Here is a 26605-nt window from a genome sequence, read left to right on the forward strand (position 1 = left end):
ATGAAGGTCATTCATCCTGCTTGACTTAACATAAACCTATTGTGATGTAGGGGTAAGTGGCAGAATATGGCTAAAAAATAATTAAATAAGTACATACATACCTAGAAGATATATATGCAAAAACCCGCCTCACAATCAGAATAGTTTAGATGATTCAACTGATGCAAACTGGAGAGTTGCAGTGCCACTTGCCATTTGAGGCCTAAACCATAGTATCTTAAGAGAAGAAGAGCTTCGCGCACTTTGGAAAAGTCAGACTGTTGTGTGTATTTGGACTTCTAGACCATAATTATCTATCCTGTATTATTATTGCTCCGCCCTAGAAGTGACTTCCAACATTCTAACCTCCCATCATTTGTTCTGTCAAATAGGTATGCAGCAGGACCAAAGCTCAATGTCCACTCTCATAACAATATCGTGGAGGTATTGTTGACTAGAACAATTAATTGCCCCAAGCATCGAATCTGATACCAATGTAAACCTTTTATCAAGGTAAAACATGTAAGAATATGCTGCTATGCCTACAAGTTTGATTATACTATCGAGCCACTTAGTATGTTTTACTTTATTATTAATATTGTGATTTATATTTTATATATACTCTTTCCTTTTTCAGCATTGAGGAAAGGGTATTACACAGGGTATATACATTAAAAATATAGCTCTTGTTGGTGGTATAATTTTGAGTGAGGTGAGTAAACGAAATAATGAAGATAGGTCATATATAGGGGGGTTTAATTGCCAACAAAAAAAAAAAAAATGAAAAATCTTGGTGTCTTATATCTTAGCCAAATAGAAAGGAAAAGAAAAGAAGATAATGTCAAAATTGAGAGGAAAAGAGAGACAATTTGAAGAAAGCCGGGAGTAGGCCTGAGAGATATCTTTAGATGAATTCAATTGTATTATATTAAATTATTTTGAATTTTGAATATATTACCTATTTATACAAAAGTTTAGCTATGCAATAAAAAAACAAAAATAATGTAATTACACTCAATCAGGGAATTGATTGATTGAGCGATTTTGGGTTATTGGTGTAATCTTAGTAATTAGCCACAATTATGACATTCATATTTCATCCCCATCAAGCTTGTGGTCATAAACCACAAGCTTGTGTAAAAGATGCAAATGTTGGTGATTATGTCAGAGTTTGAGCTTTGGTTGTTTGCCATTGGAAAATCTAAGTAAGTATCCGTTTGAATTGTAGGGAAGGAAATAGAGGCTAGCTGAATATTGTGCTAACCGAGTATCTATTTGAATTGTAGGGGCAAAAAAGAGAGGCTAGCTAAGCGAAAGCTAATTCAACCTAGAAACTCTGATACCATGTTAGAATTAAGAGGGCAACAGAGACAATTGAAGAGAGTCGGAGTATGTCTAAGACATATGCTCTGATACCAAGTCAGAATTCATGGGGCAAAATAGGCAATTTGAAGAAAGTCGGAGCAGGCCCAAGAGATATCTTTAGACGAATTAAATTGTATTGTATTGAATTATTTTGAATTGTAAATACATTCCCTATTTATACAAAAGTTTAACTATCCAATAAGGAAACAAAATAATGTAATTACACTCAATTAAGGAATTGATTGGTTGAGTGGTTTTCAATGATTGCCAATCACAATAATGTAATTACACTATTAAGGTATTGATTGATTAATTTAGTGATTTTAAGTGATTGACATAATCTTAGTGATTAGCCACAATCATGGCATTCATATTTCATCAGATAAGCTTTCTCTCGTTCTTACAAAGAGTTAGCTACGGGTGAGAAGAAAATAAGTAAAAGAAGAGAATGAGGAGAAGGAAAGAAAAAGAGAAATAGTAGAAAAACTGGGTTGGGTTAAAATATAGTCATACAAGAATTTACTAGAGCTAGACAATATTTAATTGGCTGGATTTTGGATTGACAATTGATATCAAAGTTGGTTCGCAACTCAACAATGCAGTGTGACAACCTCACGAGGATGTGAGGTCCATAAGGTAAAGAGTTTGTTAATCCCATATTGCTAGCAAATGAGTTTAGGATTCAATTTATAAGGCTTAGGTCCTTCTAACTAAGTAGATTCATTTTGGGTGTTTGAGGGTTATGTGAAGCCCGAAAGCAAACGCATGCAAGCCTACATCCAAATGATTAAATCCAGAGGATAATATCTACTTAGTTGGACCATATTCAAAGCCATGAGCATAGATATATTATGAAAATATATAATCCTTAATTTGAAGTTGTATGAATTGATGTATTTAATAAATATTGGTGTGGACAGAGATCACGTGTTTGTTATGTATGTTATGGGTTGATGAATGGCTATTAGAAGTGTTTTTAACTAAATATTTAAATTTGGGACGAGCGTTAAAATAGCTGTTACTCTACCTAAATTTTAGCCCTAAACTCTCGAAACCACAAAATGGAGAAGTTGCACTTACAGATTCCAGAACTCGATTGCAAGGAAAATTGCATTGGAGACAGTTCATCCCATACAAGAGAACATTGAAGTAAAGGGGAGGAACATAGAAATCATGTTAGATAGCGGGAACTAGCAACTAAAGAACCCATTTCCATAAATTATCCATTATTATTAATTTCCTATATTGTTATAGAGTCTCAAGCATTTTAACAAAACACAGAACAAGAGAATTACCTGCTAGAATTAGAACTTTCTATGTTAAACACAGAACAAGAGAATTACCTGCTAGAATTAGAACTTTCTAGGTTGAAGTTGTTGGCCACTAAGTTACTGCACATTGCACCAATAACATTCTGAATGTTGTTCGCATCATTGTGTAAATACTATACTGGAAAGTAAAAACTTGTCTAAGAAAATGTGAAATGTATGGTAAAGATGTTAAATAAGTTGTATGTTTAAAAAAATTAAGGACATATAGTTGTAAATTTTGTTGTTGAATCCAAGAAGGCAGGCTGCCGGATAGATTATTGTAAGATACGTCTCTGCCAACATCAGGTGAGGAGAATGTTAACTACACAATGCAGCTACTTGGGAGTATAAAATTCAAGCATTATTGAAATCACACTGTTTTTATTTATTTTTTTATTTTATAAGCTTTTGAAACCATCTAAAACCTCAACTTCCCAATTTCTTTTTCCTAGGAACCCCACAAGTCTAAGTAATTCACTTTAATCCAGGAGAAGCTATGCACTTGAAAATCTAGATTAAGAATGCAAGTTCAGCCTTTCACTAGAGTGACTTTGGCTACAATCTAGGGTTGCTGGAAAAACTTGACCTGTAACCACACCTTTCCAATTGGTACAATTAGTTGAGCATTCTATTTTGGGAATGCTGTAAAGAGGTCGACACAAATACATCAAAAGTACTTACATATTGAGAAGTTTTGGACTTTTCTCTGCAAGGAGGGTACCATTTAACTTATTATTTCCAAGAAACCTGAGTACAAAACCAGCAATTCATGTTTCACTATAATGAGTACACTATGGACTGTGGGAAGTAAAAGCCGCAACAAATTATAAAAGGTAGGTTACAGGTAAGCCAGCGAACTCAAATTGAAAAGTGAGATAGGAATCTATCCACTTATATTGTTGAAACTCAAATCTCTAAAGAAAAAGTATTAGAATTTACAATTATAGAAGAAGAAACTTGCTAACAACAAAAAAGCAATGGAGGTTAAAATAAAAAAGAGAAAGGGAATAAATAATTTACAGATGCTGCAAACTAAATATATGACAAGAAAAAAATGTAATTGTCATTTAAAAAGCTTTAACCTAAAGTAACTCAAGAGTGATTTAGCACAAAATAGAAAGAAGAAAAAAAAAATTAGGATAGTGTTCTCACAATTTTTTCATATTTGAAGAGTTTCCTATAAAGCCAGGGATCCTTTCTGTAAGTTCAATGTCAAAAGCCCCCCTGAGCACAATAAAAAGAGTTTATTTAATATCTATTGCAAGCCATTTTTTCATTAGCAGTGGATTTACATCACATTCTTCCGTTAAGGAGAAAATTCTTCTGTTGAATANGGCCAGATCCGTGGTGGATCTGGCCGGAAAAGGCCACAGCGGTGAACTTCCGGCCATTTCTGGTCGGAAGTTAGGCCGTTGTACAGATTCCGGCTATCACCGACGGTGGTTGCGGGAATCTGACAAGTTGGGTTGATGGGGGTGTTTTTGTTAATTTTTAAACTTTTTTTTAGGGGGTATTTAGTGAAATTAATAACTTTATGGGGTTAAAATGTAATTAAAAAATAGGGTAATATTTTTAGAATATTGTACCAAACGCTATTTGGAGAATAGGATCCAGAATATGGATAAAAATATTAAACCAAACATGCACTAAAATATTTTAGGAAATTTTTGTACTGATAGTACGTAGGAGGGGATTGGCCTCGGCTTTTACTTTTATAAGTTTTTTATTTTTTAATTTAAATAGAGTAAACGACATATTCCCACCCAAGGTTCGACGAAATCTCAAGTTAGTATCATTGGTTTCATTTATTCTAGATTCCCACCCTTAAAGTAACAGTGTTATGAATTTTTAGGGTTTAGAGGGTGCAATTATCATAATACCCTTAACCCTAAATTAATAAATTATGTTTTAACCCCTAAATTAGTAGAATTACAAAACTTACCATTTTATTTTCAAGTTATATCAAAAACACCTTCGGTCACTATACACCCTCGTCGGAAACAGCCCGATCTGGGCTGTTTCCGACGACGTCGAACCCCCTGGTCACCTCCATCACCTTCCTCGTAGTCCGTCGTCCAAAACCCCTCTGGTTCCCGACTCATTCACGTCTCTAATCGTCGGCACTATTAGGCTTAGGGTTTTGGTGTTCTTCATCGGATTCCGGTTGCTTCCGGCGGTGAAAATCCAATTAGACACCACCAATGCAACCACCGTCCCCAAATCAATAAAACACCTATATCCCCACCAACCGTTTCATCGTCATTCGCAGGCCGAGAGTTCGTGTTCATCGACCGTTTTTCGTTGCCGCAGCTGGAGATCGGCAAGTGATGAGAGGTTGTGAATGGTATGGTTTTGTAGAGGGGATGAGGGTTGGTGGTGACAAGGGTGATTTTGGATGGAAGAGTCGCCGAAAAAAAGCGAAAAACGTCGAGAACGGCGGCTACTAATGTGCGCTGGAGGACTGTTAGAAGCGGTGGTCTGCTAACGTGCGCTGCCAATGTAAAATAACCAATTTACCCCTTTACCGTTACATTAAACGTTTTTCCGTCACTTTAAGGGTGAAAATTTGAAATAAATGAAACCAATGATACTAACTTAGGATTTCATCAAACCTTGGGTGGGAATATGTCGTTTACTCATTTAAATATTATGATTTTGTTTTTCGTATGTTTGATGGGCTGGGTCAATCCTTCATAGAAAGTATTATCACGAGCCCATATGGTATCTTTCTAAAACAAACATATGACAAGCCAATTTGTTATATATATTTTGATCAAATACGCCCTGCACTTCAACTTAGTTGTAATCTTTAGCAAAACCCCACTTTGTTTTGATGATGATCATAATCTGAAATGAACACGGTAGCTCACCCGAAAATCAAAGCCATTTTTATGCTTTAATACCTCTTATAACAATTCTACATAGTTGATCTACATTATTGTTCAACCAAAAAGAACATTATTCACTGAAACCAGCATTCACTAAGCAAAAGAAGAAAATCGCAAAATAAATAACTATTTTGCAGCAACTATTTGTTTAGTCTTTTGTATTAAAACAAAACCATAGTCCATATACAAAAAAGCAAGCACATGAAACCAACATTCACTAAGCAAAATAAAAAATCGAGACATTCATACCGTGAGTTGAGTGAGACGAAGTGACGAAATCACAGAGAGAGCCCAAAATCCAATGAAGTCTGGAGACATCAACGAGAATGTTCAGAGTGAAGGGGTGGCGACATTGAGCGTCGTCGGCGTTAGCAGAGAGTTCAATTTGACTTGATTTAGGTTTAGGGCTTTTTTACAATCTAATTTTGCAATTCCACTTTTATTTGATTTGGGAAAATGGGTCATGGGTGTCTTTGTCATTTTCAAAACCTTTTATATAACTTCATATACATGTACTCCCTAAAACTTATAAAACTATCATTTTGACCCTTTCGAGCTTGCTAAAGCTCGAGAGCTCGATGAGCCGAGCTTGGGCTAAGCAAACTTGGCATGACTCCCTTATTCGAGCGGCTCGAGCTCGAGCTTAGTGGCTCGGCTCGTTTGACACCCCACCTCAAACCAACTATTGTATCAATGAATATAATCGCTACCAGCAAATTCGTTGGCAACAACAGCCAACCACCGCCAAAAATAGTTGGTCAGCAACTTTGCCAGCATGCTTTAACTTTTGAATAATACTACACCAACAACTCTCTCTCTCTCACAAACTTTCTCTCACAACCCTGACTTGGCAGCTTATAATTGGTCAGTTCATAATGGGTTCTAATAATTAATTGCGAGTTGACCAATTGCGAGTTCCACGTCAGGGTTGTGAGAGAAAGTTGTTGGTGTAGTATTATTTTTAACTTTTTTCTTTTTATTTTTTTACTATTTATTTATTCATATGATTGTACCATTTTTTTTTTCGTTTTCTTCCCTTGGGACAATTCATGTAGCAAATTAAATTATGTAAGAACATAGTATAATTTAGTATTTTATTCACCAAAGGTGGAGCCAAAGGCTGACCCCCTTGGGCTTTCGCTTTCTTGAAAATTTGGAAAAAAAAAAAATTAAAATATTTTCAAAAATCTTAAAATCTTTATGGAATATATGATTATCAAAACAAACATAATGTAAATATGATGATATCGTTTTCTTCATTTTCTTTCTTCGTGATAGTTGATGTAGCAAATTAAATTATGTAACAAAATGGTATAATTTAATATTTTATTGACCCAGGGTGGAGCCAAAGGCTGACTGACTCCTTTGGGCTTTCGCTCTCATGAAATCTTGGAAAAGAAAATATAAGTTATTTCAATACATAGTTAATTATAAACGTAAATTAAAGCCACATTGAAGATTATAAACGTGTACTATGCTATTAATAAGGATAAATTGCTTTCAGTTAAAAGTCAAAGATTTGATCTAATAACTTTTAATGAATTATATTAGTTATTGCATTTTCATATAAAATAATAGTTTTAAGGATTCTATAGTATAATTTTGAAAAATGTTATTTAAGAAAATTCCCCTTTTTGCATCCTAGAAGGAGGGCCTTTTTCTAGAATTTTCTAGAGCAGGATAATTAACCAACTCTTGTTGTTAAATAATCCCTAATTTTCATTGTAATAAATATTATATAATAGTTCTCCCTATATATTCTCTAGAAAAATTGCTCCATAACCTGTACCTAGACAAATAAACTATCTCTCATCCAATAAATAGCTATAAACCCTTCTCCATTTATTAGCCGTTTGTCCTTCATGGTTAGATTTAGCAGATGGATATTCATATAATACCCCTAAAGTTGGTAAAACCTGATTTTCACATTCAGACTGTAATAATGTTATATTTTGCCATAAATATTAAAGATTAAATTATATATAACTAATTTAATATTTTATTAGCCAAAGGTGGAGCCAAAGGCTGACTGACTACCTTGACCTTTCGGTCTCATGAAATTTGGAAAACAAATATGTAAAATATTTTTCGAAGTGTGAAATTTTTGTATAGAATATACGACAGTTCAAAAAATTGTACTGTAAAATGATGATATCATTTACTTCGTTATTTGTCTTTGCGGTTGGTATAGTAACTATAAAACTATTGCTGCATACATAACATAAAATGATGCTATCATTTCCATCTTTTCTTTCTTTTGGATATATTCATTTATTGACTTTTTTTAAAATTAATAAGCAAAAAACTTGAACCAATCATACACAAATCAGATTATAACAAATATAAATTTAGTAACCTGCTTGAAAATTCCAACAGTTTAAAGAAATTCTTCCGGACTAATTAATTAAACAAGGCTCTTAATTAGCTAACCAATTAATCAAATTTCCTTTATCATCATAGATATCCGTTAATGAGCTGAATGTTGACTTTAAATGGAACATTTGCAGCAGAGATGTATTCCCAAACACATTAAATCCATTTATATATCACTCTTAGATTCTAATTATAAAATAATAAAAGTAAAGAGAAATGTAATGCAAATGAAGTAGAATTCATTTAAGTTGTGCGCTACGAGAGATGTACTAATTTTCTAGGAGGGATAAGTGATTAAAAATCCTTTTATCTTAAGGAACAATAGAAAGAAAGAATTTTTTTATTTTATTTTTTTAAATAGGGATTGATGAAATAAAAGAATCTTTTTTCAAATAAGGTTTGGAATATAAATTTCTATTACCCCTTAAGAAGTATGAATTCTTTGATATGGAATAATAAAATAGAAGAATTTTTTTCGAATAAATGTTGATGTATGATGGATAAAGAAATACATGAAATAAATTGATTATGTATTATTAAATTGTATTAGCAAACAAACGGGCTTATACCTCTTTAAACATGATCACACTAGTCCGGTTCAAAATCCTTTTAGTAGCCCATATTTTTAAAATATACTAATCTTAAAAAAAAAATAATAATAATAATTAAAAGCTCAATGTGAATTAAAACCTAATATATATGTCAAAACTCAGCCTACCCTAAGAATTTTTAAAAAAAATTTGACTTGGGTATAGCACGGGTTAGCTCCCACTTAGTTCTGGCCCTCCCCACTCTGGGATAGTATGGAATCATTTCTTCATTTTCATTTTGTGGGATTAATCGGTGATACTATCTTTGTTGAAGAGAGAAATTTGGGGAAAGTATTGTGTATTTCATCGGGTTATCAAATACAATTTGTACATTGCTGTTATACTTGCAAACTAACTCAGTAAGCTACTAACTGCAGTTAACTAACTCTAGTTAATAACTAACCAACTTGTAACTAACTCTCTTAACAATAACAGAAACTAACTTTACATTTTAAACAAACTAACTAAATTGTATAGTACTTAATAAATCAGCTACTGTTAACACCCCCCCTCAAGTTGGAGGGTGGTAAAGGTCAAGCACACCCAACTTGCTTAACAATCTGGAATGCAGTGGACTAACAAGAGCTTTAGTGAGCAAGTCTGTAGGCTAATCAGATGACGGAATATAGGTAGTGGTAATGACTCCCAGTTTAAGTTGTTCTCTCACAATGTGGCAATCAATGTCGATGTGTTTAGTCCTCTCATGGAAGATGGGATTTGATACAATGTGATTAGCAGTCTGGTTGTCACAGTGAAGAGGTATAGGAAGCAAATTAGTAATTCCAAGTTCCTGAAAAAGTTGAATTAACCAAAGCAGCTCACATACAGTGGAGGCATAGCTCTATACTCTGCCTCTGATGAAGATTTAGAGATAATGGCTTGCCTTTTAGATTTCCATGAAATTAAAGACTTGCCAAGAAAAATGCAGTACCCTGTAACTGACTTTCTTGTCATGAGACATGAGCCCCAATCAGAGTCACAAAAGGCAGATAAATTCATAAGATTGTCAGTTGGAAAAAATAGACCTAAACCAGGAGCAGACTTAAGATATTTCACCACTTTAAGTGCTATAGTCATATGTGAATGTTTGGGACTATGCATAAACTGACTTAAGAGATTGACAGAAAAACTTAAGTTTGGTCTAGTCATGCATAAGTACAACAACTTACCCACTAGCCTTTAATAAACACTCGGATTAGGAAGAGAGGGATCATAACCAATAGGGAAAAGGTCATCACAAACAACTGATGTAAGTTTCAAAGTAGAATCCATAGGAACTACAGAAGGCTTGGAGGCAGACAGACCTGATTCAGATATAAGTTCCAAAGCATACTTTCTTTGACATAAGTGAATACCCTTGAATGACCTGGCTACCTCTAAACCCAAGAAATATTTTAGAACACGCAAATCCTTGAGTTTAAAATGAGAATGCAATAGTTATTTGGTGGAGTTGGTCATGTCAATATTGTCCCCTGTAAGAACAATGTCATCTACATAGACTAAAACTAGCACAATATGAGAATGCATCCTCTTAATGAACAAAGAATAATCAGCTTTAGATTGAGTAAATCCTCCAACAAGTAAGGCTTGAGTAAGCTTGTAATTCTAGGCTCTAGAGGCTTGTTTAAGTCCATATAGAGACTTGTGTAACTTGCATACTATAGGCTGCTCCCCAAGATGCCCCACCCCACCCCCACCCCCACCCCCACTTTGCAAAACCTTGAGGCAAAGTCATATAAATCTCTTCTTGTAAATCCCCTTGCAAAAATGCATTATCCATATCCATTTGGTAAAGTGGCCAATTATGCATGGAAGCGGGTGAAAAAATAGACCTAATGGTAACCATTTTAACAATAGGAGAAAATGTTTCTACATAATCTACACCTGCTGTTTAAGTGTACCCCTTTGCCACCAATCTTGCCTTATATCTTTTCAAGGAACCATTAGCATTATATTTGAGTTTATAGACCCACTTACAACTAATTGGAGTCTTACCTTGGGGTAAAGGGACTAAGGACCAGGTTTTATTTAATTCCAAGGCTTGTATCTCCTTTTGCATGGCAGCTACCCAATTAGGATCTTGAAAAGCGTTATTGAAAGAAGAGGGTTCTACTAGATTGAGATGGGATAAAAGGCTTGGTAGCTTGGTGAAATATGACTATAAGATACAAAATTAAAGATAGGATATGGGAGGCAATTGCTGAAGTTGAAGTGGAAGGAGAAATAGATGGACAAACAAAATCTGATGTCCAGATATGGGGCCTTTTAATTCGACTGGATTGCCTAAGAGGAATGATAGGTTGAGGTGGAGAGGAAGTAATAGATGGAGAGGGAGGTCCTGTAGATTCTGCATGTTAGACAACATGTAATAAATCGGTTGATAAAGGGACAGTAGGGGCTGTAGTTGTAGAAGGCAACTCAATATCCAAAAATTCAAGATCAAAGGGAAAAGGTGATTATGGAGATATAGGCCAAGTAAAAGGAAAAATGGTCTCANCCACAATTTCAACTAATTTTGAGTGAAAAGACTATTTTACCCTTAATGCAAATTTAAGGCATTTTTCTTCAAATTCTCTTAAAATAATTCTAACAAAATTTAACTAAGGGCTATACAACATAATTTAAATCATGTACCTCAATGTCGGCTATTACACCCCCGCCCGCTCCCCTTAAGTTGGAGGGTGGTAGAGGTCAAGCACACCCAAGTTGCTTAACAATCTTGAATGCAGTGGACTAACAAGAGCTTTAGTGAGCAAGTTTGCAGGCTGTTTAGATGATGGAATATAGGTAGTGGTAATGACTCCCAGTTTGAGTTGTTCTCTCACAATGTGGCAATCAATGTCGATGTTTAGCCCTCTCATGGAAGATGAGATTTGATGTAATGTGATTAGCAGCCTGGTTGTCAAAGTCATATAAATCTTTTCTTGTAAATCCCCTAGCAAAAATGCATTATCCACATCCATTTGGTAAAGTGGCCAATTATACATGAAAGTAAGTGATAAAATGGACCTAATGGTAACCATTTTAACAACAAGAGAAAATGTTTCTGCATAATCCACACCTGCCTTTTGAGTGTACCCTTTTGCCACCAATCTTGCCTTATATCTTTCCAAAGAACCATCAACATTATATTTGAGTTTATAGACCCACTTACAACCAATTGGAGTCTTACCGGTAAAGGAACTAAGGACCATGTTTTATTTAATTCCAAAGCTTATATCTCTTTTTGCATGGCAGTTACCCAATTAGGGTCTTGAGAAGCTTTATTGAAAGAAGAGGGTTCTACTAGATTGAGATGGGATAAGAAGGCTTGGTAGCTTGGTGAAATATGACTATAAGATACAAAATGAGAGATAGGATATGGGATTCAATTGGCTGAAGTTGAAGTGGAAAGAGAAATAGATGGACAAACAAAATCTGATGTCCAGATAGGGGGCCTTTTGGTTTTACTGGATTTCCTAAGAGGAATGATAGGTTGAGGTGGAGATGAATTAATAGATGGAGAGGGAGGTCCTGTAGGTTCTGCATTCCGGACAACAGGCAATAAATCAGTTGATGAAGGGACAGTAAGGGCTATAATTGTAGAAGGCAACTTTATATCCAAAAATTCGGGATCAAAGGGAAAAGGTGATTGTCGAGATGTAGTCCAAGTAAAAGGAAAAATGGCCTCATGAAAAAGAACATCTCTAGTGACAAAAACTTTATGAGAAGAAAGATCATAAAGAAAGTATCCTTTTTGAGTCAAAGAATAACCCAAAAAGACACAAGGGGTAGATCTAGGTGACAATTTGTCCTTAGGGGTGAGAATGGTAGCATAAGCTAAACAACCAAAAACCTTGATGTCATCCAATGAAGGAGGGTGACCAAAAAATCTTTCAAAAGGTGATATACCTTTGAGAACTAATGAAGGAAACCTATTTATAAGGTAAACTACTGTTTGCGCACAATATCCCCACAAATGATTTGGTATATTGGACTGGAATTTCAAAGCCCTAGCTACTGTAATGATGTGTCTATGTTTCCTCTCAACAACTTCATTTTGTTGAGGGGAATAAGCACATGAGCTTTGATGGACAATACCTTTACTAAGAAACAGATCATGACATTCTTTAATAAAAAATTCAAGGCCACTGTCACTTCTAAGCATTTTGGAGTACAATGGTATTGAGTTTCTATCATTGTAATAAAATGTTTAATGGTAATGAAAACTTCAGATTTGTATTGCATGAGAAATAACCAAGTTACTCTTGAATAATCATCAACCAAAGTAAGGAAATACCTAGCATTTCCATGTGTTGGAATCCTATATGGACCCCAAACATCTACATGTAACAAATCAAAGATGCAAGTAGAAATTGAATTACTATGATGGAAGGGAACCTTGGTTTGCTTAGCTAATGGACAAATAGTGCAGTGAGGAGGATTAGAAACATCAAAATCTTTATGCATATGCTGTAATATTGTATAAGGAACATGTCGTAACCTTTGGTGCCACAAATCAGCACTATTAGAAACATTTGTAGCAAGAAAAGTACCAGGAAATTCAGAGTCTTTATTCAACTAAAAATGACATGGTACATTATTATTTGAACAAAGACCGTTTGAAATATTGCAAACAACTGTATGTGAAGCATCTACTGACATTATTGATTTTTTTGAAATTGGATAAAGGAAATATAGGCCTTGTTTATGTTTACTAATCCCCTTGAATTTGCCACTGTAAAGGTCCTGGATTAGACAAAAATCAAGGTAAAAATTGATAGTACAGTTATTAGAAACTGTAAATTTGGAGACTAAAAGCAAATTGTGTCTAAAAGTTGGTATATGCAAAACTTTTGAGAGATGCATGCCATTGTCCAAAATTGCATAACCTACATGTGCAATATGAGTCTTAGTACCATCAAGTAACCCTACAATGTATTTTGAAGAAGGTTTTATGGCAATAGAAGACTACAGAATACTAAGGTCATAGGTCATGTGATCAGTGGCCCTTGTATCTATGATCCAAGCATTTTTATTTAAATCAGGCAATGTATTATCATGTGTACTATTAAAGATACCTGCAAGGTTTGCAACTGAATGATTTGTGGAGGTTACATTCTCTTTTCCTAGCAGCTCCAGAATTTGATTGTATAGCTCCGATGTGAAAACAGGTCCAACTGGAATATTAGGAGACTTTGCATCTGTCATTGATGCAACTGTATCCTGTGATTGCACAAGATTTGCAGAGTATTTGGATTTTGAGTTCCCCTTTCCTTTTGTAAACTGGTAATCTGCTGGATAACCATTCAGTTTGTAACAATTTTCACGTTTGTGACTAGGTAGGTGACAATAATCACATTCAATATAAGGTTTCTTTCTCTTATATCTCTGCCCTAGATTCTGATTTTTACCATTCTAAGCATAAAGTGTTGTAGTTACATCTGCATTATTATTCAATCCAGCTAGAATCCTTTGGCTCTCATCTTGATTCACTACAGAATATGCTTGTTTCACACTCGGCAGGGGATTCATCAACAGAATTTGGCTTTTGACCATAGAGTAAGACTCATTCAAACCCATCAAAAATTCTACTAACTTTTGTTGATTAAGGTGTTCAAGATATGTCTTTGTAGAAGCACTATCTGGAGCAGGAAGGCTTACCAAAGAATCCAATCCGTCCCATAACGACTTAAGCTTGTTAAAATAAATTGCCACAGTGTTGGTTCCCTGTGTAAGATTCACAATTTCTCTATGGATACCAAAAGCCCTAGTGCCATTCACTTTGTGATATTACTCTTTCAGATCCTGCCAGACTTGTGAAGCATTGGTTGAATACACAATCTCGTTGAATATTTCTCTAGAGACTGAATTAAAAATCCCGATAAGAACCAAGGAGTTGCACCTTTCCCACTGTGGAGCTAAACGAGCATGTACTAAAGATTTTGTGTAAGTTCCAGTAACAAAACCTAGCTTGTTTTTGGCACATAAGGAAACAGTCCTAGCTCTGCTCCAAATACCGTAATTTTCTGTTCCTGTGAGTTGTTTTGACACTAATACTAACCTTGGTGTATTAGATGGATGAACGTAGAGGAGCGAATTTGTGTCAATCGAAGGTAGAACTAATTCTTCTGCCATAGCTGACTGAGCTCAGCTTCCAAAGTCTACAGCTCAAGCTGAACAAATTAACGAGTCTTGAGCCTTTTTCGAGCTGAACCAGAAGAATATGGAGGTTCAATCGAACCAATTTCTAGAAAATTTGCAAGAAATCTCCTACTTTGATACCATGTTGAGGAGAGAAAATTGGGGAAACATTTGTGTGTTTCATCGGTCAACAAATACAATTTGTACACTACTTTTATACTTGCAAACTAACTCACAAATTGCAGTTAACTAACTCTAGTTAATAACTAACCAAACTTATAACTAACTCTCTTAACAATAACAGTAACTAACTTTACAGTTTAAACAAACTAACTAAACTGTACAGTACTTAATAAATCAGTTACTGTTAACATACAAAATTCAATTTAAAATTTCAATTTTAGAATTAAGAAGAAATTAAAACTAAAATTAAATTAAAATAAAATTCATATTTTTTTCTCTGAATAATAATAACCTATTTATTCTCTAATGTAAATGTAAATCTAAATAATCCGAACTAGCATATTTGCGTGGACATAATAGCAGTTCAAGGTGTAAACATCTACAATTAATCTAAAAAATCCACGAATATATGAAATCATATATTCTCCAATGTGGTAATACCTTGCGTTTGTTACGAGATTCTTGTACTATCTGTCTTCCCAAATGTGTGCATCATTCCAAACAAAGAGGGACCACCAAAGTAGGATTTACAACCGAAAAAAAAAAAAAAAAAGGTAAGTTTAGTATAACACTTTATTATATATTTATTGTTAGAGATGGTGAATGGGTCGAGTATGTTGGTATGATACGATCATATAAAATTACATGGCTGAATATAATTTGTATCAAATAATGTAATTCTTTAAGAAGATTGAAGTTTTAATCTTTGGTGGCGTCTTTGCGAGTTAATTTGGATGATGGCAATGATTTTGTGTTCGTTAGGGATGGGCATTTTCCCTGTCCCATCGGGAACCCAACTCGACCAGATCTAATCCATAAAAAAAAGCTCATCCAATTCTTAATAAATCAAGATTTTATTAGTTCATTTATAAATAAAAAATAACTTGATGCATCAATATGACAAAGAGTAATGGTACGGATACTGAAATTTTATACCAAATTTTTATACTGAAGGACATGACAACCAGTCAGACGCGATCACGCTGGAGTCTTTCGTGAATGAATGGTCGTCTAACATTTATGGATGCATGTCCATATTTAATGGACTCTCGTTCATATTATATGGACAGGTGTTCATTTACTAAAAAAATTTTAAAAGAAAAATAATGGACGCCCGTCCATCTTATATGGACGGGTGTCTATTTACTATGGTCGCCTGTCCAAAAAATTTTAAAAAAATTTCACATTCAATGGACACACGTCCCTTTTAGATGGACGTCTATCCATTGTTTATTTTAAAAAATTTTACATTCAATTTCTGTCTCAATCCAAAAATTTTACATTCATTTCTCTCTTGCTTTGCATTTTGTTTATAAATTAAAAAAAAAAATTGAAAATTAAAAAAAAAAAATTTGAGAATGGACGCCAATCCACTCATGGACATGCATCCAAATGAGTGGATTGGCGTCCATACTTTTACTTAAAATCAAATTTTTTTTGTCTTTTATTTCATCTAAAAATTTTATATTTTAAAAATGAATATTTCATCTAAAATTATATGGACTCTCGTCCATATAATATGGACGAAAATCCATTTCAAATGAATGGTCGTCTAATATTTATGGACGACCGTTCATTCGTAGAATATTTGTTAACGTGATACGTGACTCGTCTGATTCAGTAGATATGTCGTTCGGTGTAAAAATTCGATGCAAAGCGTCGGTGTCAGTAACATTTTTTCCATGACAAAACCTCTATAAAAGGCCGCTAAAATCTAGGCTCGATCACACTGTTTTTTAATCGCCATTTTCTCTCGATTTCATCGCTTATCAAACAAACATGGCGCGAAAGTTCTTTGTCGGCGGCAACTGGAAGTGCGCAAGTCTCTTTGTTTACTTTACTCATTCAATTTTTTATTAATAGATTTCATGAGATCCAATCAGTGATTTAGTGTTTCGGATTCTAGTAGTAGTATGAAATTGTCTTTGCAAAAGTGAAGTAATGACTTTGTTTAATAATTTGGTATCAGAATGGGACAACTGATGAAGTGAAGAAGATTGTTACGACCTTGAATGAAATTGAAGTTCCTTCAGAGGATGTTGTTGGTAGGATTTTCCCTACAAAATCCCCAAACTCAGGGCGGGGATGGCAGTAACCACATCCCCGCGGGCCAAGCCTGGGGATTTCCTGACATCCTGTCCTAGGACTGGGCTGGGCTCAGGAAATCCCCTTGGGTTCACGGGCCGCGCCTGGAGACAGGGTCCTAACTTGTGCCCACCCCTCATATTGTCTAGGTTTGAAAAACATTTTTTTGAAAATTGATTTTTTCTTATTTTTACTCTTGAACTTGATTTTTTTCCTTCTCCTAACGTGATTTTTTTTTTTTTTTATTCTCTTTACTTATTAAAAAAACTGATTTTTTTCTTTTTTAAAACGATATTCGGGAGTAAAGTTCATAGGGCCCCAGATCTTGTAAAATGAATGTTGATTCCTTAACGGCACACTAAAGCCTGGGGGAATTTGTCAATTTCGATACCTCAGGGGGAAATTTGTTATTCAGTTTCTATTATTCAGAATTTCAGATACTGTTCTGCCAATATTTAAAAGGTTGCCCCCACCAGTTTTAAAACCGCATCACTAATATCTTTTTGCACTAACTCTGTTATATTGGCGTTAGAATCAGAGGGATAAAATAGTAACTTTCTTCATTATGCCCATCCTTTTACTCCATCGAATCTTCCCTCTCATTCGCCGGGAACCCCACCCCTCAACCGACACCACCGTTTCCATTCCGCCACCCGCAGCCACGTTGCAGCCACCAACACAACCCACCCTCCTCGATTCAGCATCGTATTTCGCCACCTATAGCCATGGTACAACCATCAATCGACCACCCATCCACACTCTCACCCATTAAATCTAAAGGACTACAGAAACTTGCGGGGTTTTCCAAGAATAATCTCTGGATGGAGATCCATTAGAGATCTTATGCTCCTTGGCTGCTCAAAAATTGACAAATCGACAGAAAACTTGAGAAAATTTTCATGTTTGGAGTTAGGATGTTAAGAGTGAGTTTTTTATTATTTTTGTTTCTTGTTTTTCCTTACTTATGTGGATTAATCGAAGGCATGGGTGTGCTGGGTTACTTTGTGTGCAGTGCTGTTTTCTTTTTCTGGATACGTTGGTAATGTCTCTGCTCTGGTTGTGATTTTTGGTGGGGTGGGATGGGAATCTTTTTTCTAATTTTTATTTTATATATTAAAGATTTATTCTGACGTAACGGAGTTAAGGTAAAACCCTTGGGTGCCTTTGTTAGTCCAGGTTTTACATGCGGATTAAACCTGAACCGGCCTGGAAAACTTAGTTACTCCCAGGGGCCAGGATACTAGAAAAAACCAATACCCTCTAAAGAAAATTAAATTTAGAGAAGCAACCGAATAGACTCGCGGGTCGCCGCCAAAACTTGAGTATTTTTCAAACGCTTGCTCTTTAGTTGTTTCACTTCACTACAGCCGGTAATCCTTTATCATTTACATATTGTAATTTATTGTATTTGTATGTTGTTATCAAAGCTTCACTGAATGAGAAGCGTTAATGCTTTAAAATTAGATTTCCTCGTTTATTCTTTCTCATTACTTTAAAGTCTCTCTTCCAATTCTTTTTCTCCGTTTTTCCTATCTGTAATTTAATATATTGTTTAGCTTTTGTAGTATCACTCCAGTTCTGTTCAGTCCAAAACTGTGTTTGTATTTAATTCTTAATTCATATATTGTCACTGAAACAATAAGAAGCCTAGTTACCCTTGTGGCCCACAATTAGTTATGAAACTTGTTTTATTTTGTTGAATTATGAGATGTTCCTCTGACTCTATATATCTAATGGCTTCTGCAGCTAGTAATGCATTGGTTTTCTTGTTTAAGTGTACTGCGCTTTCCTGAGAATAGGAAGTTTTGCTTAGAATTTTGACGTGTTATCATGTCACATATATGCTGTATGCCATGTAAATAATTCAATTTTAGTTGCAACTGTCCTTGCTCATATATTTCTTCTTACTGATGGTTTCCTTTCTATATCTTTTAGGAAATTAAGAATATTTTTTTCATGTAAAGTAGCAACTGGCAACCTCATCAAAATACCTGACTGTTAAAAAGCCCATCACATGCACTAGCATCACTGTTAGATCATCAATCAATCAATGGAGGGTAGAGAGACCCTTCAGTTGACATGCAACACTTGTGGCAATGTAGGCTTTGCGGATGGATTGGATGGCTACTATTACTGCCAGAATTGTGGGGCCCAGGCTGAGGACATCATAGAAACTGGTGTTGCAGATGAGGACTTCATGGCTACCGGTGCTGGCACGGGTACTGCCCTTTACCAGACTAGCCACACCCGCCATGGTGCCAAATCTCGGCCAGTGACTCAATTTGTCCCCCTCTCACAACAGTCAACTTTCTGGTCCCCGCTGTTTGAAGAACCAAAATCCACCACAAATGACGATAACAATACTCCTGGTCCTCAGAATATTTATAAAGTTAAGAGAGAAGAGGTGTATTATGAGGATGGAGTTGGTCCCACGGAGCCTGAGGATTTCGGTTTGGGTTCAGATCTAGGAGAGAGTCAGGCAGGGTATGAGGATTATCATTTTGAAGTGAGGATGAAGTATGTCATGGGGGTGCAGTTGATGATTCAGTTACAATGTGAGGCTTTGGTGGAAAAGTTTACTCTTTCTCCTTTGATTTGCGGGGTGGCTGGGTCAATATGGTTGAGGTTTCTTGCATCAACGGGAGTTCTCCATGAAGACTGGGCTGATATTGCAATTAATGAATCTGAGAGTCAAAAACAAGGTATAACACTTTTCCATAGCTTATTTATATTCCGCGAGTTCTAATGCCTTCTTTGTTGTTGTTGTTGTTGTTTTTCTCCATTTTGTTGTCTTCATCATGACTTATGAAGGTTGATCAGGAAAGCTACTAAAGATTTCTTTGATCTATGATTTGTTTGATAGGGAAAAAATAGGAATTTGAAAAATGTACAAGATAAAATAACAGGGAAACGTATAACATTTTTGAAAATATTTAATACATAAGGTCGGGATTGGTGAAATTTATTTTGTAAATTATTCTTTATTTTCGTAAAATCACACACACACACTCACACACATATAATGATTTTTATCACCTCTCTCTAATCAATGATGTACAAAGAAGTTCATTTCTTTTCATCTCTCTTGACGTTATCAATCAAATGAATGAGAAGAATGATGAGTACTTGGTCCTTGTATTTCTTTTTCCTTTCCATCCCCTTTAGCCCTCTCTCATTCTTCATTTGCTCTTAGCATGTTGTCAAAGATGACAAGATTGATATATTTTGAGATTTTATAGTTCACAGTCTTACATGTGATTCATTATATATGTTAACTTCTTTTAAGACTTCATAGTTCACTGTCTTACATATGATTTACTGTATATGTTTAGATACTAAGATGATGGCTTTTCTTCTATTTTAATTTTCTTGATCATTACACATGTTTTGCCACTGATTCAGGAGAATCTGAAGATTTTAAACTTCGTGCGAAATATAGACAAGAGCCTCACAACTTACATGGTCAGAGAGCAGTAATGATATGGTATAGGTTGTTGAGACGGAAGATACCATTATCTTGCTCTTTAGCTGTATCTTTTTTAGCTTGTCATGTTGCAAGGGAAACAGTTTTGCCAACAGACATAGTGAAGTGGTCAATTGAAGGAAAACTTCCATATTTTGCTGCTTTTGTTGAAATCGAAAAACGATATGGGCAGCCTTCAGTTGCCTGTTCTATAAGTACTAGTCATATGTTTAGACCTTCTAAAGCTGTTGCTGTACAAAAGTTGGAATCATTGGCTGCATCCATTGCTGAGTCTATAGGTTTACATTTACCTCCAATAAACTTCTATGCCATTGCCTCCCGCTATCTCAAAAAGTTATCTCTTCCTGTAGAGAAGATTCTTCCTCATGCGTTAAGAATACAGGAGTGGTCAATGCCTCCAGATTTGTGGTTATCAACAAATGAGTTGAGGCTTCCTACTCGTGTTTGTGTAATGTCAATACTGATTGTAGCTATCAGAATTCTCTATAATATAAATGGTTTTGGGGCATGGGAAAGGAGCCTGTCCAGTCGTAATGTTTCCTGTTCAGCATCTATCCCTGGAGAAAAAATGGATCCTGAGTGTCATTTCCAAAGGAGAGATGTTGAAGACAATTCAGTTTCTTCATCCAACACCTTTGATGATTCCGGTGCACAATCTAGTAAGAGTCCATCACAGTTTAAGGAACCTGGATTGGATGCCGAAGAGCTTCTCTATAATCTGGAAGCTAGATATAATGATATCATTGACACCTATGGTATTGCTTTTGAAATAGTTTTAATTGAACATATGAAATTCTGGTTGTTGCCTTCTAAAATTTAATATATGATGCTCTAAATTTTTCTTTCTTTTATTTGATAATTGTAAGAACAAGCAGGAAGAGTTGGTAACTATTTTTCCTTGTATGAGCAGAATATTCCAAGGACTTGCCAACATATCTGCAATATTGCAAGGATGTTGTCTTTGCTGGACTAGAACCACCGCATGATGATCATGAGGAAACAAGGATGATTGAGCAATTTTGGAATTTCTATCAGGATGAAATGGTTAGTTATAGCTTAATGCTGTTATCAACTATGACTTCACAGATGTATGTTGATGAATTAAATATTGTGTCATCTTGGAGTATTTTAATCACAGGGTTAGTCACATCTGCATGGGTAAGATGAGAAAATCTTTCTGGTGTACATTTGGCTAAATGTTTAATCTACTGCACATTTTTTTCCCAAGTTAGAAATAGGCTTCTTTTGCCTCACGACTTTTCCTTTTCAAGTGTATGCAGCTCTCTGAAACATAATCTGATTTTGAAATTTCTCCAGAACTTAAGAACAAGTGTATCTGAAAAAACTCTTGGAAACTGTTTATTCAAATATGTTAGAACTGATGATGAAAGAATAATGTTCAAACACATTATTGGTGATTTGCTTCTTGACAGCGTACTTAGTTAGAAACTTGGAGTATCATTTAAGATAAGTTTCCTATATTTTTTAAATTTGAATTTTCACATAAAATTAACAAATATCTAAGTACTTGAATTGAAAAATTATGGCTGGGATCATTGAAATCATAGCAGAAGCCCATACATTATGGCTGCCCTGGCTTTGCAAAAGTTTGAGCTGCATCAAACATTGTTATCTTTTTATTACTTTGTGCTGCCTTTCATACATTGACCCCTTTTCTTCTATTGGAGGATATGTTGCATTCCATGTTATATTGATGTTTCAATTGAATCTAGAAGTAATATGGTTTTTGTTCTTTCATTATCCCATGCCTATCATGTTTGGAATATCCTGTGGGCTCATGTCTTGGCGTCTTGGGAAGGGGATGGGAATGTGAATGTGAATGATTTCAGCTAGTATAACATTTGGAGTTCTCAAGTTGTGAACTAAAACCATCAAATGTGTGTGCAAACTTGTAAAATTTTTTGTTGATTTCAGGAATCTCAGCCAGCAGAAGACATTGGAATGAGATTTGATATTGTTATTAACCAAAAGAGACCAAGGGATGATAGATCTCTCAACATTCACTTTAAGGAAAACAAAAAAACCAGAGACAAAGGATGTAACGGTACACCAGCTGCTCATTATGGAACCTTTCTTGGAGATGATAATTCACAGAAGGATTTAACAGATGATAACTCTTTGCAAAGTTCAAAAGGAGATCCAAATTCAGAATCCAATGATAAAGCTTCAGTAGAGACTCTAAAAGAAAGAGCCATAAGACGGTTGAAATTAGATATGGAAGAGAAAAGGTTTTGTTATATTCCACCAAGGGTCAAACTCAAGAGACTCGATTACCTTTACTATGTGAGGAAGAAGGATGAAGGTGCCTTTACATATGCTGCACATGCAGATTATTACATATTGCTTCGTGCTTGTGCAAGGGTTGCCCAGGTTGACATTCGAATTATGCATTTCGGAGTCTTGAGTTTTGAGAGGAGACTAGCTTGGCTGGAAAATAGAATCGATCACTGCTTGCATTTGTGCCCTCCTAGTGTTACTTGTGAGTTTTGTGGTGATGTAGTAGAAGTTACTGCAGATGACCCCAATTGTAATATAGTAGATGTTCCAATTGAATTATCAACTTTGAATATATGACATGAGTAAGTTATATTTATAATGAGCTTATATTTTATTATTGTTTTACTTGGACTCTTTTTCTTTCTTCAAAAGAATTAATTTGAGTGATGATAAGCATGAGACTTGCGAGGTATGTGAATCACTTAGATTGAGTTTGGATGCAGCTAGTGTGGGGGGATGTGTTTACTGATTTTTTCTTTTTTTTTTGGTACGAGATTTATGAATTAAGTTATGGTTCATTTTGAGTGATTTTATTTTTAAAAAATAAGTTGATAGGATTGTTGAGAATTAGTACAGCCGAATTGTGAGTAATTTTGAGATATTTGTGTTGAGTGCTCTTTTGATTATGATAGATCTCCGTGAGGCAACATATTGTTAAATTCATGATGATGGTGTATGTAAAGTCAATGTTTTAAGACGAGGTCCGACCAATTGAATCGGTTCAACCAAGACTTGAGGCCTTTACCGGGTTGGGTTATCAATTTTACTATTCATCAAAAACCCTAAAAATTAAGATGGCAATCGGTGAACAATTGAAGGCTAGGATGTTGAGGGTTTTGAAGAGGAATGGTCGGTGAATGCAAAAGTGGTGATGGAGGTGATTTTTTGTGAATGAATCAAACCAAAAATCGCAAAAATAAATCGGCGACAATAGTGGGCTGTTGTAGATGATTGGCGAGTTGAATAGGAGAGGGGTGAGATGAGTTTTGGTTAAGAGACTGAGGAGGGTGTTTTCATGGTGATAAGAAGTGTTGTCGTTGTTGGAAATAGTCCTTATTTGCTCTGGATTGTCGACGCCAATGTTCTAAAACCCAATCCGGTCAGGCGACCAGGTCTTGGGTCGAGTGATCAGATCGATTGGATCGGCGGGTTAGACTAATGATGTCATCATGACATCACAACCCTAAAATAAAAAATTCAATAACATATATCCGCTCTTTCCGTCTCAATTTCGCTACTCCCTTGGTATTTTTTTTTTCTTTTTTGTCTAATAAACCAAAAACCTAAAGAACCAGAACTCAAAGGAACAGAGACATATCACTCTCCATTGCTGTGTCTAATGGAGTTCTTTTGAGTAATCTCCTCTTTTTTCAACGCATGGACTGGAAGGGACACTTTTATTTGGAATTTGAATTCGATTGATCAAAATCCATAAAGAAACTCTGAGTCTGAGGGATTCTGGATTCGTGGGTCAATGATGGGTTTTTAATTTTATGATCTGGGTTTTGTTTGTTTGTTGATCTTTTATTCTCGATTGAGTCTTTTTTTATTTCCATTATTTTGCATTCACAAAAATGTTAGTTTAATTGTGGTTTTTGATGTTTGTTTTACACTTGTGTGATTCTATTTGTTTTTTGGTGGATTTTGATTATTTATAGCTTTTTTTAATGTCTAGATTAACAAAAATGGTTGGATAAGAGGAGAACAACCAAGGAGTGGTTGGAGCAACAAACCTTCGAGGTACAACCTTAAATTTTGTTCTTTAATCTCTTATTGAATGCCTAGATTTAAAGAAAAGGTGGTTTTAGATTTTTGAATTTGACTGATAAATCATAACTTTAATAAATAGGCTTTTGATTATGAATTGAAAGTGGGTTTACGCGCTGGCGGAGGAAAACTTATGGCAACAACCGGACACAATTGGCGAGCATTAACCCGTAACCGGAGGTCGACCCAGGATTTTTGCCCGCGGTTTCGTCATTGTAAACAACTAGTGAAAACTTTAAAGAAATTACTAAACCTTAAACAAAGGAAATAATACAATATTAATAATCTAAAAAAAAATAATGTAATAACATAATACTTCACTACTTGAATAAATTTATGAATAACATCCAATTCACGAAGAAATACAAGAAAATTTTTACGTGGAAAAACTTGTTCAATTAAAGAGATAAAAAGACCACGGGAATCTAACGATCCACTTAAATCCAATATAATTAAAAGAGTTTACAACAATCACAATCTACCAAAAATGTTCTACACAAATTTCTTATTTCTCCTCTTTTTTTTTTTTATTATTATTTTTTTTTTTTTACTTTCAAAAATTATAATATAAATTTTCATGACTTTGATCAGGCCTAGCCTAAGCTAAAGTCAATCGAAACTTAAATTAAGTCAACGTTGCCTTAACTTTTAATATGAATTAATAAAAAAAGGAAAAATTTTCTTAGTATAAACATAGATAATAACTCAAACTTTTTTAATAATTTTGAGCAGTCAAACGGTGACATTTGAAATGTAGGAAAGTGATGGGTAAATGGTGAAAAATAATATTCAGTAAAATATAGTTAAGGTTTAATTTGGCAAAACAAGAACATTCTTAAACACAAAACACAAAACAAACTCACAAGATCCATGTCTTTTTCCATCAAATTAGAATAAAAAACCTTCAAAAAATAAACATGATTCAACCCTAAAATAAACTAAAATGAAATGAGCAATACACATACCTAAAACTGATAAAACTGAAAACAAAGCTAATTGTGACACATTGATTAGTGAAAGCTTCAACAATTTCAGTCTTTAAAAGTTTTAAGAACGAATAACATAGAGAAAGTGAAAGAGAGAGTAAAAAATTTGAGGGATAAAATCATAAAAAACAGATGGACGTAGAAAATAGTGGAGAGAGTTTTAAATTTTTAATATGATGTAAGCCTGAAATATATATATATATATAGCAAGTTTTTTATGAGTCTGGATATATGTATAATATATATATTTTTTGTTTAAATCTGAAGGTAGTTATATATTAATAGAAATTTTTTTATGGGCCTATATAAACAATTTTTTTTTTAAATGTGGCCTACCCACCAAGGGGGCTAGGTCCGCCCCTGCCAATAACCACAATTAATATCGGAACATAATGACTCAAGAAATTAGAGTTAAGGAAGATGAAGTACAACCCGATTGAAGAATGAAGATCTAATATTGGAAATGGTTTATTTTTTATTTTTTATTAACTGTTAAGTGACCTGGTTTAGCCATTGGGTTTGTCGAACTAGCGTTTAGTACTATTTCGTCGGTCTATTACTAGTTTGAAAGTGAGTTTTTGGCTATAATCGAGTTTTATTGTTGATCGGATCAGAGTTGGTGTCGGTTCCTGATCAAACCAGTCAGATTTATCAGTCCGGTTCAGGTTTCAAAACAGTGGTCAATGCCGACAGTGGTGTTTAGGGTTTTTTTTACAAGATTTCAAATATGTAAGGACTTATAGAACATTTAAGGGTGTTTTTGTTGAATTTCAAATCTTTGGACACCGGTTTGACATGCCGATCAAATTAGTTAAATCGATCAACCCTAGACTCAACCACTTGTCGCGTTTTACCTCGAGTTGGTTATTAAAATACTATGCAAAGTATGAAAATTTGGTTATTAAAACCGACATGGTATCTTGTCATTGGTTAGCTCGCAAATGGGTAGGCAAGACCTATACAAGCAGACATGACCCATTTAGCGAGCTGACCAATGACAAGCTGCAACATCATAGGTTGTGAGATTGACTTGTGAATCTGACATTACTCTTTACAACTTTTCATACAACTTTTTTATACAACCCCTGATGTGATAACTCGCAATTGGTCAGCTTGCAATGGGTCTCATTTGCCTAAATACAAACTGATCAATCGCAAGCTTCCACCTCAAGGT

General features: G+C 34.8%; 2 protein-coding genes and 1 long non-coding RNA gene across 3 annotated transcripts; 1 reads left to right on the top strand and 2 right to left on the bottom strand.

Annotated features, from left to right (window-relative positions):
* Window positions 1–772: 772 nt before the first annotated feature.
* Window positions 773–3878, bottom strand: LOC116116805. The gene is made up of 3 exons (XR_004125865.1): window positions 3807–3878; window positions 2688–3401; window positions 773–2639 (listed from the first exon to the last, which is right to left on the bottom strand). It is a non-coding gene; the product is annotated as an uncharacterized LOC116116805 (long non-coding RNA).
* A 7994-nt stretch (window positions 3879–11872) lies between these two features.
* LOC116116789 lies at window positions 11873–14622 on the bottom strand. The gene is made up of 6 exons (XM_031402840.1): window positions 14302–14622; window positions 13927–14214; window positions 13566–13710; window positions 13272–13415; window positions 12743–12827; window positions 11873–12590 (listed from the first exon to the last, which is right to left on the bottom strand). Exons 1-6 carry the CDS (start codon window positions 14620–14622, stop codon window positions 11873–11875), a joined length of 1701 nt encoding a protein of 566 aa, XP_031258700.1.
* A 3001-nt stretch (window positions 14623–17623) lies between these two features.
* LOC116116790 (TATA box-binding protein-associated factor RNA polymerase I subunit B-like) lies at window positions 17624–22975 on the top strand. Its single transcript, XM_031402841.1, has 5 exons — window positions 17624–17819; window positions 18832–19598; window positions 20299–21135; window positions 21291–21424; window positions 22316–22975. Exons 2-5 carry the CDS (start codon window positions 18947–18949, stop codon window positions 22973–22975), a joined length of 2283 nt encoding a protein of 760 aa, XP_031258701.1. The 5' UTR covers window positions 17624–17819; window positions 18832–18946.
* Window positions 22976–26605: the final 3630 nt, after the last annotated feature.

The sequence above is a fragment of the Pistacia vera genome, unplaced genomic scaffold, assembly GCF_008641045.1.
Source record: "Pistacia vera cultivar Batoury unplaced genomic scaffold, PisVer_v2 Contig783, whole genome shotgun sequence".
In the NCBI taxonomy this organism is placed as follows: Eukaryota; Viridiplantae; Streptophyta; class Magnoliopsida; order Sapindales; family Anacardiaceae; genus Pistacia; species Pistacia vera.

Coding starts and splice junctions, on each gene's coding strand:
- LOC116116789 (XM_031402840.1), bottom strand. CDS start 14,622: ATGGCAGAAGAATTAGTTCTACCTTCGATTGACACAAATTCGCTCCTC. Junction 13,416..13,565: donor TTCAGTTGCAAACCTTGCAG/GTATCTTTAATA, acceptor AATACATTGTAG/GGTTACTTGATGGTACTAAG. Junction 12,591..12,742: donor GATTATTCAAGAGTAACTTG/GTTATTTCTCAT, acceptor TCTGTTTCTTAG/TAAAGGTATTGTCCATCAAA.
- LOC116116790 (XM_031402841.1), top strand. CDS start 18,947: ATGGAGGGTAGAGAGACCCTTCAGTTGACATGCAACACTTGTGGCAAT. Junction 19,599..20,298: donor ATCTGAGAGTCAAAAACAAG/GTATAACACTTT, acceptor CCACTGATTCAG/GAGAATCTGAAGATTTTAAA. Junction 21,425..22,315: donor ATTTCTATCAGGATGAAATG/GTTAGTTATAGC, acceptor TGTTGATTTCAG/GAATCTCAGCCAGCAGAAGA.